Raw genomic sequence first — 17442 nt, 5'->3', positions numbered from 1 at the left:
GTACTGACGGCCAGACAGAGACAGAGAGAGCGCAAAAAAAAAAGCGAACGGCGAAAAGACAAAACGGCAAAAAAAACAAAAACCAACGCCTCGCATTCGCAGGAAAAACTATTAGCTGAAAAAGTGAAAAAGTTGAAAAGTGAAAAACTGAATTCCCCTTGCCAGCAACCTCAAAAACGAATTGGCACTTGCCTGCCCATTTCACATTCTCAATCCGGGGCTGAGGCTGCTCAGCTGGACAAGGAGAGGGAATAAATTCGTAGCAGGCGCTGCACGGGATTTCAGAGTATTGTAATCAAATTGTAATTTTGATTCCTCGTAATTGCAAAATTTAAGCATTCGTTTTAACTTCCTCTAACGCCTTTAATTACAGAACAAATTACCGTGAAATTTTAGCACTAGCCGTACGTTATTTTGTATATTTTTGTACGCATGTACGTGTACGTGCCCCTCGTCCGTCTGCACCAATGTGGATGTGCATGTGCATCGTAGAATTGGCGTATTTTTATACATGGAATATCTGAGCTATTGGAGTATTCCGGATAGAGCCAATCACCACGACGACGAGTGTCCACGGGAAGTAGGAAGAAATCGTATTGTCAGCGGAGGAGCAAATAAGCAGCAGGAGGAGGAGGCGTAGAGCTTGACCAGGTGTCAAGTGAAGCCGGATAGGCTTAAGGCAGGTCCACCTTAGGATCTCAACGTTATCACTGGCCCTGAGTTGGCAAACTAAGCAATAGGATTTATCGAATACACTTAGAATAGTTGGGAATCTCCAAGAAAACCAGCAGCACAGGAAGCGGTAAGTTTTAAAATCTGACTTACAACTCACTCCCATCCGAGTTTTGGTTTGCTTGTTTAAACAATTTGCATTACTTGTTGGTTTATTAGTTTAATGCTCACCCTACCAGTACACACTATCTTCAGTACGAATGCACTCCCAATAAGCGATCGCGGCCCCAATTAGAGCAGCACCCACTCTTTGGTCCAACTGGTTTTGTTTACAAACAAACATGAAACAAGTGAACCTATCTGCCAGCCAGGTTTTCGTTTTCCTTGCCATCGAGCCATCGAGTGAAAAGAGGCAGGCACGAACTCGAGCTGCATCGCCAACTTCTTCTGGAAAACAGGTTTCTTTTGGCATGGAGGTGTTTGTCCGCAAACTGCAGCGGAGTTGCGTTTTCTAGGCCAGCAGAGAGCTGCAGAGAGCACATCACAGTGAATACTGGCCAATGTTTGTCTTCATATTCTTATGCATATTCTTATCAATCAGCGTTGTACGCTTGCTTAACAAAACAACAATGAAATTCCGTTTGGTCGTATCAAAACTAAAGAAAAAGTCATATCGTAAACACTTTTAAGTGATCTAGTTCTGGCGGTCTCCACTGTGCCGTTGAAAGTGCTGACGGAATGCCAAACTGGTTGTAGCCATACAGACGACAGCAGACCATAGCTCACCTCCCACGCCCACTGGCAGCTGCTTCTTTGTGGCTGCCTTTGTGTTGTTCCGCTTTAAGGCCAGTACTGACTAATAGCGCCACTTGTTACTGTGTGTCACCTATCTAGGTGTTTTTGGGCTGCGCAAGTGACTAGTCCATTGATAAAACCGGACGATAAGGTGTCGAGCCATCTTCGAAAGCATTTTTGGATGTATACCCGTGCCGCGAGTGACATCATACACCACATTCCAATTAAAGAGCTCAATTGATTGAAAGAAACTGCGACAAACAAAGGGGTAAAAGAGGGAGTGCATTCGTTAAATAGCCCTTAGTCATAAGATCTAAACACATGATTTGCTGATTTGCATGCTGATTTTTGGTTGCTTTTTCACACATTTGATGTAACTCTCATTCGCATGTATTCACGGCTTTGACTGAAACCCTAATACGCCAAGCATTTCCCCACATCGCCATCACCATCTTCATTTTCACTTTCATTTCCATCTTACTAACATTACGATTTGTACATCTGTTTTGCTCCGGCCGCGGTTTTCTTAACTCTCCGTGTGTGCCTGTGCCTGTGCGTGTGACCGTGCGATTGTGTGCGTGTGCAGATCCATCGAAGGTCCTCCTATGTTCCCACAACAGGGAGGGGGTGGGAAGGGAACCAGGCCACAGTCGACACATCAGCAGAACCACAACCATCAAGCCCAGCATCACCAGGCGGCGCACTCGCATCACCATCACCTCCAGCAGCAGCAACAGCAGCAGCAGGAGCAACAGCAGTCCCACACAGTGTTCGTCCCGAACCACAGCGGTCTGCACCACCACCAGCAGCAACACTTGCTGCAACAGCAACACCAACAACAAGCAGCCGCCGCCGCCCATCTCCAGCAGCACATCCAACAGCAACAGCAGCAACAACAACAGGTGCAAGCCCAGGCCCAGGCGCATCATCAGCCGGTCATCTACTACAAGACCCAGCCGTCCTACGCCGCCCATTCCGCGGCGGTTAACAACAATGCCAATGGCGGCGGCGCTGCCCTCCAACTGAGCGCCGCCGCCAGCTCCAACTCGTTGGTACATCCACTTAGTGGTGGTCATCATGGTGGAGCAAATGGCGTGGCGCCTGGGGCGAATCTATCCCGTGCCCTGAGCAACCCAACTCTACCACCCCACTTCCCACAATCAGCTGGCCTGATCGCACCTGCCGGCGGAAATGCGGGCGGAGCGGCTGCTCCCTACATTTCCGCAGCCTATATACCCTTTAATCCGGCCGGACCTCTGATGGGCATGCAGCCTGCTGTGACCTTTCCCACTAACGGAGCGGCTGGAGCTCCATTCTATGCGACTGCGCCGCCACCTCATTCACAACAGAAGCCGCTTCCGCCAAATGGTCAACAACAAGGTCCAGGCGGTGCAACGGGAGCTGGCCAAGCGCAGACGATAACTTACTACCAACTTCAAACTGCTGGAAACAATGTGGTTAGCGGTGCCAATTCACATCGTGGCAATATGCGCGGAGGGCAAAGGTCTACACCCACCGCCCAGCATGCCAACTACTTTACCACCTATGCCATGGCACCGGGAAATGCCCAACGTCCTGCTCCGACCACTGTGGCTCCCATGATGAACTCGCGCAGCGGTGCCCTGAACGGAGCTGCTGCTTTCCATCTGCCGCCGCACACCTATATGCCCAGTTTGGCATTGGGAACGCCAGCCGGGATGACGACCCCCATTTTGGCTCCGGCTGGAATGCCGGCTCCGCCACCTCAAGCGCCGGGTGGATTGCATACATTTGCTCCGCATTTGCAGAGCAACAGCGCCACCACCTTACCTAGTGTCCCAAGTGTGACTGGAGTTCCCGCGGTGGCCAGTGGCTTTTCAACCACCTCGCTTCCAACTCCTCCAGTAACAGCAGCACCGCAACTGGGGGCCAACAGCGATAAGGTATGCAAGCGCAAATACGCCATTCCCATCATCCATCCTGATACCATGGAGAATGTGATGGATGGATGGAAAAGATCGGTTTTTATAAAAAAGGACTCAAACTCGACACTAACACAGCACACAGCTCTGGATACAGCTCTGGACTCGGATAGTACCATGTGCCTGTACCAGGCGCCCATCCTTATGGACTCTGGCTCGGCGTCATCGCTGTTGTCTGGCGCAATGGTCGATCAGCAGATGCAGACTGTGAAGTCGGCGACTTCTATTAGTCAGTCCGTTTCCTTGGAGAAGGTGGCGCCAGAGGCGCTGTATAGCGAAGAATCTGTGGGTCCGGAATCTGTCACCCGATCACCAACACCAAAAACAACGGATAAGGATCAGATCAGCGTTATTGTGAAAGACATTCTCGCCCATTCGGGGAACACAGAAGACCATCTAAGCTTCTGGCAGTACAGTGACGGTGAGTTCATAAAAGTGGCCATATTTTATTTAAGTAACGAATTTGTAATCGAAGTAAAGCATCTTAGTATCGTTTTCAAAACAATGTTAGAAATATAGTGTCAAAATTTTAATGATTCCTCTTGCAGTGGACAATGTCACGGAGACCCACGATAGCCTGCCGCTGATACAATCGGATTTAAATCTGCCCGATGCCACCGACGCATCTCAGCAGCCAGTTCTTTTCCAAGAGCAAGCCAGAAAGCAGCGTCCCAAATCGGCCAACAAACAAAGTATGCATTGTGAAGTTTAATACTTTAACGTCGACTAAATTCATTGCTCGCAGGTACAGCTACGCCCACATCCATTGCGAATGACGTTGCTGAGGCAGCAGCCAGCGGATGCCCAGGCATCTCCATCCTGTCCAGAGGCCAGTCGATGCTAACACCCGCTGGACCCTCGACACCGCCACCAGCTTCGCGTGTCGCCCAGCAGAAGCCAACCAAGTCGATAGCTACCACAGCTGTTCCAGCGCCGGCTAAGACAACAGCGGGTTCACCCAACAGAAAGTCGAGTGTTCAAGCCGCCACCTCGACAACGACCAGCTCGGGTGCCTCCTCGTCGACAGCATCGACACCGACCCACGCATCCAGACAGCTTCAACAGCAGCCTGTTAACAATCTGCAGCAGGGAAAGCAGATTCCAGGAAGACCATCAACTGCAGCATTACCACCGACTGCTTCACGAATCTCGGCCGCCGTTACGCTGCTAGCCGGCACCACAAACATAACCAACACTACTAGCTCCAAGAAGCAGAAAAAGGCCCAAAAACGGGCCAAGGAGTTAGAGAAGAAAAAACAGAAATCCTCGATAACAAGCACCACAAGCACTCAAGGCCAGAACAACAATGGCAAGGCCAGTGGCAATGGCAATGGCAATGGCAACGCCGCGCCAGAAATTAACACAATTAACAACAATGCTGCCACAGTGACCACAACATCAATAACCACACTGACCACAACCACGGCAACAGCACCCACAACCAAACAAGGAACGGCGGCTGTCGATGACAAGGCGACGGCGCAACCGACGACTGATACGCTTAGTGCAACTAGTAATAATCGTAAAGTAAGTTCTATTCTAAGAGACAAAAAACCCATGCTCAGTCCCAAAGAGCAATTGACGAGCAACAACAACAATAATGAGGATGACATCGCAGCTGAGGTGGACAGCGATCCTGAATGTGAGTAAAAAATTATTTAAGAAACAAAAAAAAAACGGTCTTCTTGTTCTTTTCCGCGAAATTATCGATAGCTGTTTATATACCGAATAGAATCTGTGCAGAAACCTTATGCTCGCAGCTGTAAATTGTGCGCGCCTTTTTTTTGGGAATTGGATTTTCCAAGAATTGGATTTTTCGTGATAATGAATAGATTTTATGATTTCGTCACAAGGCGATACTTTGCATTAGTTCAATTTAAAAATAAAACTGTTTTTTTTTTTCCCAGCTGACAGCAAAGACGACAGCATGTCGAATATTACCGGAGGAAAGTCGGAGAAGCATTTAGCCAACGAAGAGATTGTGGCCAAGTTCTTGGACAGCCCCAACACATCTGTCGCGTCCTCGGAGACGCATCAGCTGCAATTCCTCAACAGTAGTAGCTCCGTTTGCGAGGAAGATGAGCCAGTTCCGGTGAGCTCTGTGGAAGTGGCTAATACGGCAGAGAATGTCGAGGTCGAAATCAAGTTCGGTGATTTTCATGAGGAGCCACGCCACGACACAGGTTTCATATGCAGCTCCACATGGTCGAGTTCCACGATTAGTAAGGCGGCGGAGGACGACTCTTCTCAAAGCAGCAGGAGTGCAGATAATGTGGACTGTGCTCCCAAAGTTGGCGAACTAATTTCTAGAGAGAAGGGAGCAGGAAGCAAGAAAAGCTCTCCGGTACATGAGACAACCGACTCGGGACCGGGATCCCCCAAAAGCAGTCAACAAAAAGGGCTGAAGCCGGAGAGCACCAGCCCGAGTCCCGCTCCCCAGGTCCCCAAGAACTATCGCTACAGCATTGAAACCCTACGTGAGCTTTCCAAGCGAAGAGACTCACGTAAGCCACCTCTGGTGCCCTGCCAGAAAGGCGACTGCATCTCTCAGCTGTTCGTGTCGCGCCAGCAGCAGCCGCAACAGCACCATGGTCACGGCCAGCACATCCAGCAGTACCAGCATATGAGCTTCAACGAATCATTGGACTATGTGCCCGGTAAGCGTGGTCGTGGTCACGGACCCAACAAGAAGCACCACGACGGGCATCAGCAAATGGGCGGCTCCAGTGGTATGGGCAACATTGGAAGTGGCGGAGGAGGTGGAATCCTGAGCTCCAGTCAGCGGCACACGGACATCATTCGGGTGCAGCTATCTCTTAAGGAGGAGATCAAGCTATCCGAGTGCGAGAATGCATGGCAACCGGGTACTCTGCGTCGCGTCTCAATGGCCGGTGGTCAGGATGAAGACGACGACGTCGAGGGAGTGCTGAAAAAGGTGCGCGGTATTCTCAATAAACTTACGCCGGATAACTTTGAGGTGCTGCTTAAGGAGATGTCTAGTATTAAGATGGACAACGAGGCTAAAATGACAAACGTAAGTTTCATATGTACATATATGCTTTAAACATAATATGTTGATGTTATTAGTATTGAAAACTAATTGAAAAATTGTGTCGATAAATTTATTTCAGGTCATGCTGCTGATCTTTGAGAAGACAATTAGTGAACCAAACTTTGCACCCACATATGCCCGCTTCTGCAAGGTACTTTTCCACGAAATCAAGGCCGAAAACAAGTCCCTTTTCACCAGCTCATTGATCACGCGCATTCAGCATGAGTTTGAATCAAATGTAAATGATGCCAACGCAAAGTCCAAGAAGCTGCAGCCAACAATGGAGCGCATCAGCCAGTGCTCGGACCCAGCCAGAAAAGCGGAGCTGCGCGCCGAAATGGAGGATCTGGAATACCAGTTCAGACGACGAGCTTGGGGTACTGTTCGTTTCATCGGCGAGCTTTTCAAGCTGCAGTCGCTGACCAACGATCGAGTTCTCAATTGCGTGGAGTCGCTACTCGAACACGGGTGTGAGGAGAAACTGGAGTATATGTGCAAGCTACTGACCACAGTGGGCCATCTGCTGGAAGCTAGTCTGCCGGAGCAATACCAGCTGAGGGATCGCATTGAGAAGATATTTCGCCGCATCCAGGACATTATAAACCGTTCCCGAGGAACGTCGCACCGCCAACAGGTCCACATTAAGATCAGCAGTCGAGTGCGGTTTATGATGCAAGATGTGCTCGACCTGAGGCTGCGCAACTGGGATCAGCCGGCAACGCATCAGTCAGGACAGCAGGCCGGACGCGGTCAGCGGCACAAGCAGCACGACGACTCTAAGGATCAGTCCCACCACAGCACTAGCAGTGGGCGTGGAGGTGGCATGAATCAGCACCAGCAGTCCACTCATCACCAGCAGCAAAAGCATCATAACCAGCACGGTCACGATGGCGGAAACTATTTCATGCAGAAGATGCCTACCAAACAGCATCACGAGAATCACACCCTGAGCATAGATCCCAGCAAGTTGCGATTTAGCAACAGCAGTGCCACCGACGATTCGATTGCTAAGCTAGGCAACTCTTCGCACTACCAGTGGCGCAATGCCGGTAACCGTCCGGTCAGTTCGACGCAAGTAAATGCATCAACTGCGCCACCGCCTACATCCTTGTTGAAACGACCGGGGCAAAACTACAGATTCTTGCCGTATCAGCAGCCTCCGACGGCCATGGGCACTGCTATTGCCCCTGCAGGCGGTAGCAGAAGCAATGCGGAAGTAGATGACGCATTCGATGGTAAGCAATGCCAGGAGCTCATCATCAAGCTTGTCGAGGAGGCTCTCAACACACGCGACTGGCAACCGGAAGTTCTGAGCATATGGCGTTCGCATAGCGGCTCGCAACAATCGAAGACTTTGCTCTACTTACTGACTGACTACCTGCACAAGTCTACGGTGAAGCGTCAGCAGCGGCAAGCCTGCGGCAATGTCTTTGCTTACCTAATGGACAAGGAAGCCGTGGAAAAGGATATTTTCGATAAGGCGTACTCTCGGTTCGGCGACGATTTTCCCGATCTGCTGGTGGATGTACCAAACGGCTGGGGATATGTATTCGAGTTCCTGGGACCCATCATACACTCGGGCCAATTGGAACTTAAGGATATTTGGCAGCGGCGCTGGCTGGATGACTTCTTCTTTGCCGAGCGCTTTGTGCACGCCTTCGTCAGCTACTTTGTTCATGAATTCGGAGCCGCCTATGCCCGCAAGTTGTGGCACAACGACTACAAGCTAGATCGAGGTCAGCTTTTCTGGAGCGACGTGCGCAAGTATCGGGAGTTTGTGCAGTCGCATAGCTTTTACTTTCTGGACAGCGGACCCGGACAGAGTCAAGGACATGCCAAAGCTAAGGCGCCAACAACTCCACGTTCGCCGGTAGAGCACGTAGAGCGGATTAGACACCTGTTAGCAATGTCCTGCGACATGGCCATCGACTACATAAACACCAATGTAGCCATCAATGACAACTTTGTGAGGCAGCTCACTAGATTCCTGTGCTGTGATTTCGCCCTAACTGTGATGACAAATACCCACAACAACAACAAAAGCGGCGGCAACTCTAGACCGCTGCAGCTGAACACCGAGAGCTTCCGGAACAGTTGCACTCCACTACTGCGACTGTGTATCGACGCCCAGGAGGCGCTGGAGATCGCTTGCATTGACGAGGCTGTGGACTCTCTGCAGCAGCACTTTATGACCGAGTTCGAGGACGAGATGGCCGCCGGCGAAACTATCTGCAGCACGTTCAGCGTGCTGTACGAGAGCGAGGTGATCCCCAAGGAGTCGTTCGACAAGTGGTATAAGCTAGAGATGGCGCATTCGAGAGCCTACCGCCGCCCATTCATTGACAAGCTGCGCGGTTTTATCGAGGAGATGTAGATGAAAATAACACCAACCAGCAACCATCCGATTGCAATGAAACCAATAACCACAACGAAGCAAACATTCAACCACAAACTGATCCATAAGGAAACATCGTTTGAATCCAATCCTTAGACTAGGCGCGGTCGTAGGTGTCGAAGTCATTAACAAAACTCAAACGAACATTTGAAAATTTCACATGTCAATCTTGCAACACACATGGCGGCATATGTCAGGTGTCTCTCTAACACATTTAGTTGTTAAATACGAGGAATACATCTGTCGCAATGTAGATGGCACACACTTATATGTTGCACGATGAATAGATCTGTCGAGACGAAAATTCTTTGTTTTTATACACAGATTTCTTTGCAAAACCTAAAACTTACCCATTTTATTTGTATCACAACACGTTCCTTAAAAAAGCTAAGATTATTCCCTTTTTATGACTTGGTCATAATTCAACTCAAAGATAAACATATTTACACATTACTCGTATCAAAAGAATAAAAAAAAAATCAAAAAAAAAATTGCAAAACTATGTAAAACTGAATCTACGATGTCGAAAAACATTTTCAAGAAATCAAATTCTGACAATGCCTTACCCAATGTAAATTGGGTATAGAAATATATTTATGTACATTTACATATGGACTATTCATTTTTGTAAACCCACAGTATTTCGTTAAACATTAAAATTAAAGCGGACATCATTTTTAGAACTAGGTGCGTAGCTTATCATACTTTTCTAGACTTTAAACAGAATTTTGTTTATTTTACCTTTCAGTACAAAGCTTTATAAACTTCGTTTTGTTTGATTTATTATAAAGAACTACCAACATTAATTTAACTATTTTCAATGCAAATGGCTCAAAACCTATACGAAAATTATCCCTCTCTTCCCAACAGATCTGTATTTCCAATCTCAAATCTGAGGCTTCTTGTTCGACTCAGAAATTTCACGTATATTAAATCAAATATATATAAATGAATTAAAACAATATTAATTTATACAAAATTATACGTACGTATACTAAAAAAAATGTAAAATATAAAATTCGTAAAGACATGTAAAGTATTTAGCACACAAAGCATGATTATCCAAAGATAAATCTTAAAATTAGCTGTAAAAAGAAAAAAAATACAGTAATATTAATTTCAAAAAAATATATAAAACCCAATATATAGCTATTTAAACCAAATTAAACAAAAAAAAAAGAATAATCAAGCGTAGAAGCATACACAACAAGGTAACGAGAGAAAAAGCAAAAACAAAGAGCTCTAAGCCGCCTTTAATTAGTTATTTTTATAAAATTGAACGAAAAAACATACAACTAAATTGAAAAACAAAAACAAAAACTCAATCTCATAAATTTATATATAAAATATTTAAAGCGTGGCAACTAACAAATGTAGCAAAAAGAAAAATGAGTTCTACTAGACTCGAGAATTTGTGTATAAACTTTAGGTTTTTTTATTTTTACACTACAAGTGACGAAATATGAAATTGATTTACGGCAAAAGCAAAGGAAATTGTACGCATAAGTAATTAGCAAAAGAATGAAAAAAAATAAAACATGAAAACCAATGCAGAAACACAGTTAAATTAAAATAGTTAAGAATTGACAAAAATTGCAAAACAAAAAGAAAAAACCAGCAAAAGGACGAAAAGAATCGCTTCTGCACTAACAAGCAAATATTTCTAAAGCCAAGCTAAACCATTATAAGCTTAAATCGAGCAGTGGGCGTGGCACTTTAACTAGTTTCGTAGCAACTTTCGGCAGGCATTCCAAATGCTTTCGGCCAACTTCTGGTATTAATTTAACCAAGGCAAACTGGTGTCCTGCATTTTTAGCAGTTCAAGCTGAAGATTGAGGAAGTTTGAAGATTGAAAAAAAAACCCGGCAGAAGCACACACATGAGGCACCCAGGGCAAAATAGGGAGACAGGAGAAATGGGCGTTTAAGGCAAGATTAAACAGAAACCAAGAAGAAATTGTAAACAGCAAATAATAAAATCAAAAAGTAAAACTCCAAGGCGTTTCAATGTGGGCCCCATCCCCAGGAGCACTTGGTCACATTCGAGGCATGCAACACACACACACTTCCATCCATAGCAATTCCCATTTACCCATCACCCTCATCAAATCGCATTCAACACACCTAAAACATTCATCTTTTGGTGATGGCAGCATTAAGTTCCATTTGCATTGCTTAGCATAAGAGGTTATGGATTTGGCTTTAAGGCTTGTGCGCAGGCAAAACGTAAGCAAAGTTGTTGTACCTATATTCCTCTATAGACTATTTAATTATAACTATATTTTACTCTCCCATCAGGTCATAAATCTTCAGAACAATGGAGCGACGTGGGCGCATTCCGGTGGCCAAGTTCCGCACCCAGGAGGCCAAGACACGCAGTCGGAGTCGCGTGAGGGAGCCGGACTACAACGAGCAGGACCCAGAGCACGATATGTTCACTTTGCTGGAGGATAACATTGCCCTTCGGGAGGAGAACAAGGCACTTAAGCTGGAGATCGAGACGCGTAAGTTTACTTTAAAATATTCTTACCGATAAAAAAACTACCTACATAAAAAACCTCCTACAGATAAAACCACGCAGGAGGAGCAGCAGGCTCAGCATGAGAAGATGTGCGCTGCACTGGAATCACTGCAGCAGCAGCAGACCAACTTCGAGACCCAAATCAAGGAGCTGAGCTCCAAGTTCAACAAGGCTCTCAACGAACGAAACGCTTTAGACAAGTTGCACAAAATGAAGGTCGATCAAATTCACAAGTACGTTGCAAATGCATAAACGAAGATATAAATTTCTCATTAAATTATACATCTCCATTTGCAGTCTCACCAGCGAGCTGGAGCATATTCGCGAGAAGCAGCAGGATCAGGCACCTCCAGTAGCTCCACGTCCGGTGCTCGGTTCCGTGGACCTCAAGCGAAAGCTCCTTAAGATCCTGCAGACGGGCAGCGCCGACAGTGCTGACAGTATTGGAGCTCAGGAGCTGGACAGTCTGGTTGATGTCAATTCGGAAGGGGTGCCCATCACCAGCGGCCTGGTGGAGCGACTGGCCGATGAGTTTTTGACTCTCAAAAATTCCACCAATTCTGTGGAGCTGCAATTGTACGAGGCCAACGAAAAGATGGCCGAGCTATTGGAGCAGGTAGGATGGATGGATAAACCCGCTTCTAGAACTTATTCATATTACGTGTATAAACGTGTATGCGAGGAATAGATTTCTCAGTTTAATGATCTATGACTATCGGTTTTAATTATCTTTCCTTTCTCATTCTCGTCATAGCAACACGCAATGGAGGAGGAAAACGAAGCGCTGCGTACGGAAAACAGTAACTTGACCAAAGTGGCCAAGTTGCTGACCGAAAACATGAAAGAGAGCGTGGAAACTAGCCAAAAGTGAGTTTATTATTATATTCTAAACACGACTGAGAGGTAAAATAAATATCGTTACAGAATGGAAGCTGCTCTCATCAAGTTGAAGCAGCGCAATGATGAGCTCACTGCGAAGACTCGAGATCTGACCGATGGCCAGCCAGGATCCAGGACCAGCACGTCGTCCAGCGTGCTAAACGAGCAGGTGGAGTTCGAGCAGATCCAGGACCAGGTGCAGCAGCAGGCCAGAGAGCACAACGAGCGCATTGTGGAAATGGTTAGTCCCAAGTTCTGGTTACTCTTTGATTTTGCACTTGATCTATGGCCATCAAACTATCTCTTCTGTCCATCTGTCAATCCATTAGCAAACACGCAGCGTGTTTGATATTTTCAAGCCGTTCTCGAACATCTTTAAGAGCAACTGAATCACAACAAGATCAGCTGGTGGAGGCGATTCCCCCACTGCACATGTATAATACGATCTGAGAAATGCATGGAATGCGGCCAGCTGGGCGTGTTGTTGTTCCCTATTCTTGGTGCCGGGTCAACCTTTCTTCTGTCCTCTATCAAAATACCTGCCGAGACACGTAAGCCACTCGCTTGTCGTGCGCCGCTTTCACTCACTCACCACGATACCCTGGATTTCGATGCACTAACTAGTTGCCCCCTATATGCTCTATGATCTATGATCTACTAATCTTCTTACACTACACTACCCAATCTCTTCCTGCTCCTGCTCCTGCTCGCCCGCCCCGTTCTACCCTTGTTCTTGTTTCTTGCATTTGTAGCAAAATCTAATGGATGCGGCTATAGCCAAAACTACTAACGATGAACTAAAAAAATTACAACTTAAGTTGGAGATACTCGAGGAGCAGCTGCGCGAGGCAGTCACGCGTGCTGATCGTGCCGAGGAGCAACTGGCGCACTATCAGCAGTCTGAGCAAAAGTCGCTGGGGGCCGCTCCGCCACCGCCACCTCCTCCACCGCCACCACCTCCTCCAATGGCAGGAAAGCTCTTTCCTCTCGGGTGCTTGGTGGCGGCTGGCGGTGGCAGCCTGAGTGACCATATTGCCGGACATAGCTTGCGCAAGAACAGCGGCGACAAGATCATCGAAAATGTGAAGCATCAGGTACAGGCCGAGGCTGCAACAGGTATGTAATCCATCCGATCCAGAATCAAACTGCTTTCCACTTGTCCAGTTTTCAAAGGCACCATAGAGCTTGTGTGTGTTTCAGTGGGTGGGAGAAAGTGTCAATGTCACACCGATGACCCCCAAAGACGCCTTTTCTTTTCTTTGCGTCTTTTTTGGCCCACACTTTTACGACAATGTCATTGGTGGTCAGCCTTCATTCGATTTTCACTCAAGGAACCTTTCATAGGGGCTTGCAATTCAATAAAGTTTTAGAGCTGCTGGCCAGAAACTTTCAACCATTGTTTGAAATATTTGCCTTTCAAGGAGCTTGAGTGTCAGATGAACTCATTGGAGCCATGAGTACGAAAAACTATGCACAAGTTGAATAGACTTTATTAGATGTTCTAGGCCCTTTATCGGCCTGAATCGATGTGAGCAGATTAGTTTGCCAGCATTGTCTGCGTGAATTCGGGAAATTGGCCTGAAAAAAGCTGTCAGCAGGAGATTTTCCATTTTCCCAGCCCCACACTCATGTTACCAGCCATGTGTCTGCGGCTAATCCTAACCAGCCGTGCGTTGACAAGTGCCTGCCATTGTCGCCGTGTCCTGGAGCTCTGGTTGAAGCGCCCAACTTGTTGCTGTCAATTGTCAGTTACGCCCACGCCACTCATCCCATCCATCCGTTTGAGCCTCCCTCCTGCCCTCCTGCCCCCCTGCTCCTCTGCTCCAACCTCCAGTTCACGCAACACACAAACCCGTCTGCGATTGTAATTGATTTTACCTACACGTCGGCTTCTTTTACGGCTCAATGCAGGCTTTCACTGGCTGGCTTTCCGCCGCTCCCCTTCACTTGTGCCATTCACTCTCGACTGCTGCAACTTCTTAATTAAGTTTGCTGGCAGCTTTTTGAGGGGGTCAGGGGTGCGGTAGGCAGCGGTAAGTGATGCCCTAGGCATGGTATCATTTGGAATTATTAGAACAAGAAGCACGGTGCCCAGTTTCAGCTCAGATATATAATTATCTTCTATGCAGTTTTTAAATAAAGGCTTTTTAACGCTTTCGTGTTTTATAAATGCTTTAAAAGTTTGACAAAAGCTTTAATTAGATGTCACTCTTGCCATAATAACATCATTGTAGAGAAATTCCATTGGCTTTCGGATACTCGATTTTGTCAAGCGTTCATTCGCAGTGAAAAGCTGGTGGAAACTTAATTAGGCTTTGAATTTTACCATGCTGTAAGGCTGCATTTACTGATTGCTTGTCTATTTGTCCTCACTTTATAATACATATGACGGACAATGCGAAGCTGAGTAAATAGTACTAGTATAAATACATATACACGTGTGTACTTTATAGAGGGCAAGGTGTTTACATTGACATGGCACTTGTGGGCCATCTTTGCCGTTTAATGTACGTATTTTTTACGATGAAACAATTGTGCGAACGAATCTATTTGGATGGCGGAAACATAAAATATAGATGTACACACACAACACGCTTTAAATCGTCATTTTGTGAATAGACATATCATACGCATGCAGGACAGGCTTGCTGATAAGCTCAATGAAAATGAAATCAACTCATACACCCGCATCAAATTGTAAATATACCCATGTACGTTGTTGCTGAACCTTTTGTGCGTGTGTGCAGCAAGGCAGGATATGCATGATTACATTATGTACACCATTGGCAAATATGTATCTACGTGCTATATATTAAATATTGATCCAGTAGCTGGTCCTGAATGTGCAGCTACAGGTTATTACTGTGCGGTGATGATATATCTTATGCATGTAATCCCTGGTTCGTCCACTTACTTGGCGAAAAAACTTCAGATCAAGACAGCAATGTCAGGGCCATGCTAGGCACACACACACACTCTTACTCACACTCCCGCACTTTCACTGACACTGCACACTGTCACTAAGCACTTCCGTTTCCGTTTTGTTTTGGCGCTGGTTTCATTTCTGTTGCCTACTTTTTGGCGCGCACCACGAGTCGTATGCGTAACGAGCGCACATTCAAATCGAAATCAATCACGCGCTTATTGTTGGAAGCCAGAAAAACGCAGCCACGAATATATATATAAATATTCCGATATATATCCACAAATATAGAAAACTTGGCTGTATGCAACTGCGTAGCGCCTTGCGAGCGGAGTGGAGCGGTGAACGCGCGCGCGTCTCTTGAGGCACGTAAAGCGTTTGAGCTGCTAGCCAGCCGTACATCAGCTTTACGGCTAGGCATCAGCCGCTGCTCGTGTCCTGGCCGCACTCGTCAAGTCAAGCTCGTCGTCCTGCTCGGCGGGAAGGCAAAAACAAATGAAGCGTCCCGCACCGGAACGAGATGGAGCGAAGCGAGGCGAGGCGAAGCGAATGGAAATGCTGATATTGTCCAAGCCAGGCTGTGCTGTGTGTATACATAACAACAAGTTGCTGCCTGCCATTGCTGGTGTGGCTGCCGTGGCTGCCATGGCCACCAGATACCTGCCACCAGCTTCACTTTCTACGGGCGACCGACCGACCGAGCGACCTCCATGACCTGCCTTTTTGCCGAATCTACGGGCTTATGTGTGTGCGCTAGAGTACGGTTTAAACGAATTGTCTTTGGTTTCGTAGTGGGCGGGGGCGCACACATTTGTCAATATCCTGCTCGACACTAAAGCTCTCTGCGCGTCTGAGTGCCATTTCCGGTTTCAGGCGATACATTGAAAACTTAAATTTGATTTAAGTTTCTGCCGAGCCATGCCGAGTTTCCGGAGAACTGGAGCAAAAGGCTTTTGACTGGCTTCCTTGGCCCGGCACCAAGGTAACCCGCCTGAATTTTGGCTTTAAACGAAGCTCTCACATTTTTCCTACACTTTACGCTTGCCCTGCTTTATGTTGGTTCCTGGCCCATTTCCACTACCCCGCCCAAAGCTGTCAAGCTAGGACCGACCGTATCAAATTCGACGACGATGATGACGATGGAGGACGTAGAGGACGCAATTTATTATTTTTACGAGGAAGGGCCATGGCCGTAGCACCGTTCCAGAACCCAGAACCGCAAGCCGCATTGTTGTTACTGGGCGGCCAGGCATGGCTTATTATTATTATTTGTGCGTTTTATATTTCCGTGTTTTATTGCGCCACTTTTCCTGGTCCTGCCATTCCTGCCAGTCTTGCCAGTCCTCTCCTGCTGAAAACCCCCACTGAAAACACACACATCTTGAGCAGGAATGGGAGACCGTATATTTCCATTGACTTGTACCAGAGTCCAACTTCATTTGTCGGCGGTGACAGCTGCTGAGTGCCCGACATGGCACTGGCTCGGCATCAACCCGTTTGACTCTGTCCGTGATTTATGTCCAATTGCCACCTACCCAAAGTCCTTTAAAGTCCCAAGCTTACTCGATTACGTAGGTGAGTATTGACTGCTCCTCGGGCCACTGATATGCTTGAATCCTATGCTAACATCTAACCGCATGCTCGTTCGTTCGGCTTTAGTAGCGACTTATTGTAATTTTGTCACAAAGCCTGGGTCTCATTGCCTTTGACCTCTTTTGTTTCAGGTCTTGACGCTCTGATGCGTGAGTTTAAGTCGGGAGGCGTGACCCTGCGAAGGCGCAATCGCCGCAAGACGGGCACCAGCGAGGCCCTCAAGGAGATGTTCCAAGTACTAGAGATAAGTCAGAAGCAGAATCGCAACTCCAAGATATGCGTGGACCTGCACTCATCCCGTGGAGTTGATGTTTAATCCTGCTCCTGACACCTTTCTCACCCACTCTCTTACACCTTGGTCTCAAATCTCAGGACCCTGCTGTCCCTGAACAACGAACATTCCGTGCATTTTCAAACCGTATTATTGTGTGCCTTTCCGAGGAGGAAACTGAAGCCATTTTAAAATTTACTAAACCTAAGCCCCAACTTCAGGATGGATTTTCTTTATACAAATCTTATATCTTTTATATTATCTACTTGACAATATTTATTTATAACAAACTTTTAACCGACCTGGTTAATGTGTTCATTTTGGCAGCTTTCGCGTTTTACTAACCCAAAACCCAAACAAAAATATATTGAATAAACTTTT

The 17442-nt window shown here is 46.8% G+C and overlaps 2 protein-coding genes across 5 annotated transcripts; both read left to right on the top strand.

The window, feature by feature from the left end:
* Window positions 1–663: 663 nt before the first annotated feature.
* LOC120453949 lies at window positions 664–9340 on the top strand. The gene is made up of 6 exons (XM_039638894.2): window positions 664–802; window positions 2054–3849; window positions 3977–4120; window positions 4174–5070; window positions 5336–6462; window positions 6560–9340. The coding sequence occupies exons 2-6, from the start codon at window positions 2073–2075 to the stop codon at window positions 8852–8854; spliced, it is 6240 nt and encodes a 2079-aa protein (XP_039494828.1). The 5' UTR covers window positions 664–802; window positions 2054–2072; the 3' UTR covers window positions 8855–9340.
* Window positions 666–17432, top strand: LOC120453950 (shootin-1). 4 transcript variants are annotated; one of them, XR_005616577.1, is made up of 8 exons: window positions 666–802; window positions 11173–11378; window positions 11442–11628; window positions 11693–12011; window positions 12150–12262; window positions 12320–12515; window positions 12604–12825; window positions 16922–17060. XR_005616577.1 is itself a non-coding variant. In XM_039638895.1 (8 exons), the coding sequence occupies exons 2-8, from the start codon at window positions 11192–11194 to the stop codon at window positions 17104–17106; spliced, it is 1551 nt and encodes a 516-aa protein (XP_039494829.1). In that variant the 5' UTR covers window positions 666–802; window positions 11173–11191; the 3' UTR covers window positions 17107–17432. The 4 variants fall into 4 exon arrangements, 3 of the variants coding, with proteins under 3 accessions (XP_039494829.1, XP_039494831.1, XP_039494830.1); XM_039638895.1 differs by lacking the exon at window positions 12604–12825 and adding an exon at window positions 13027–13390 and having other exon boundaries at window positions 16922–17432; XM_039638896.2 differs by lacking the exons at window positions 666–802; window positions 12604–12825 and adding exons at window positions 9993–11100; window positions 13027–13390 and having other exon boundaries at window positions 16922–17432.
* The last annotated feature ends 10 nt before the right edge of the window (window positions 17433–17442 follow it).

The sequence above is a fragment of the Drosophila santomea genome, chromosome 3R, assembly GCF_016746245.2.
Source record: "Drosophila santomea strain STO CAGO 1482 chromosome 3R, Prin_Dsan_1.1, whole genome shotgun sequence".
Lineage (NCBI taxonomy): Eukaryota > Metazoa > Arthropoda > Insecta > Diptera > Drosophilidae > Drosophila > Drosophila santomea.
This window is presented reverse-complemented; position numbering and strand designations above follow the sequence as displayed.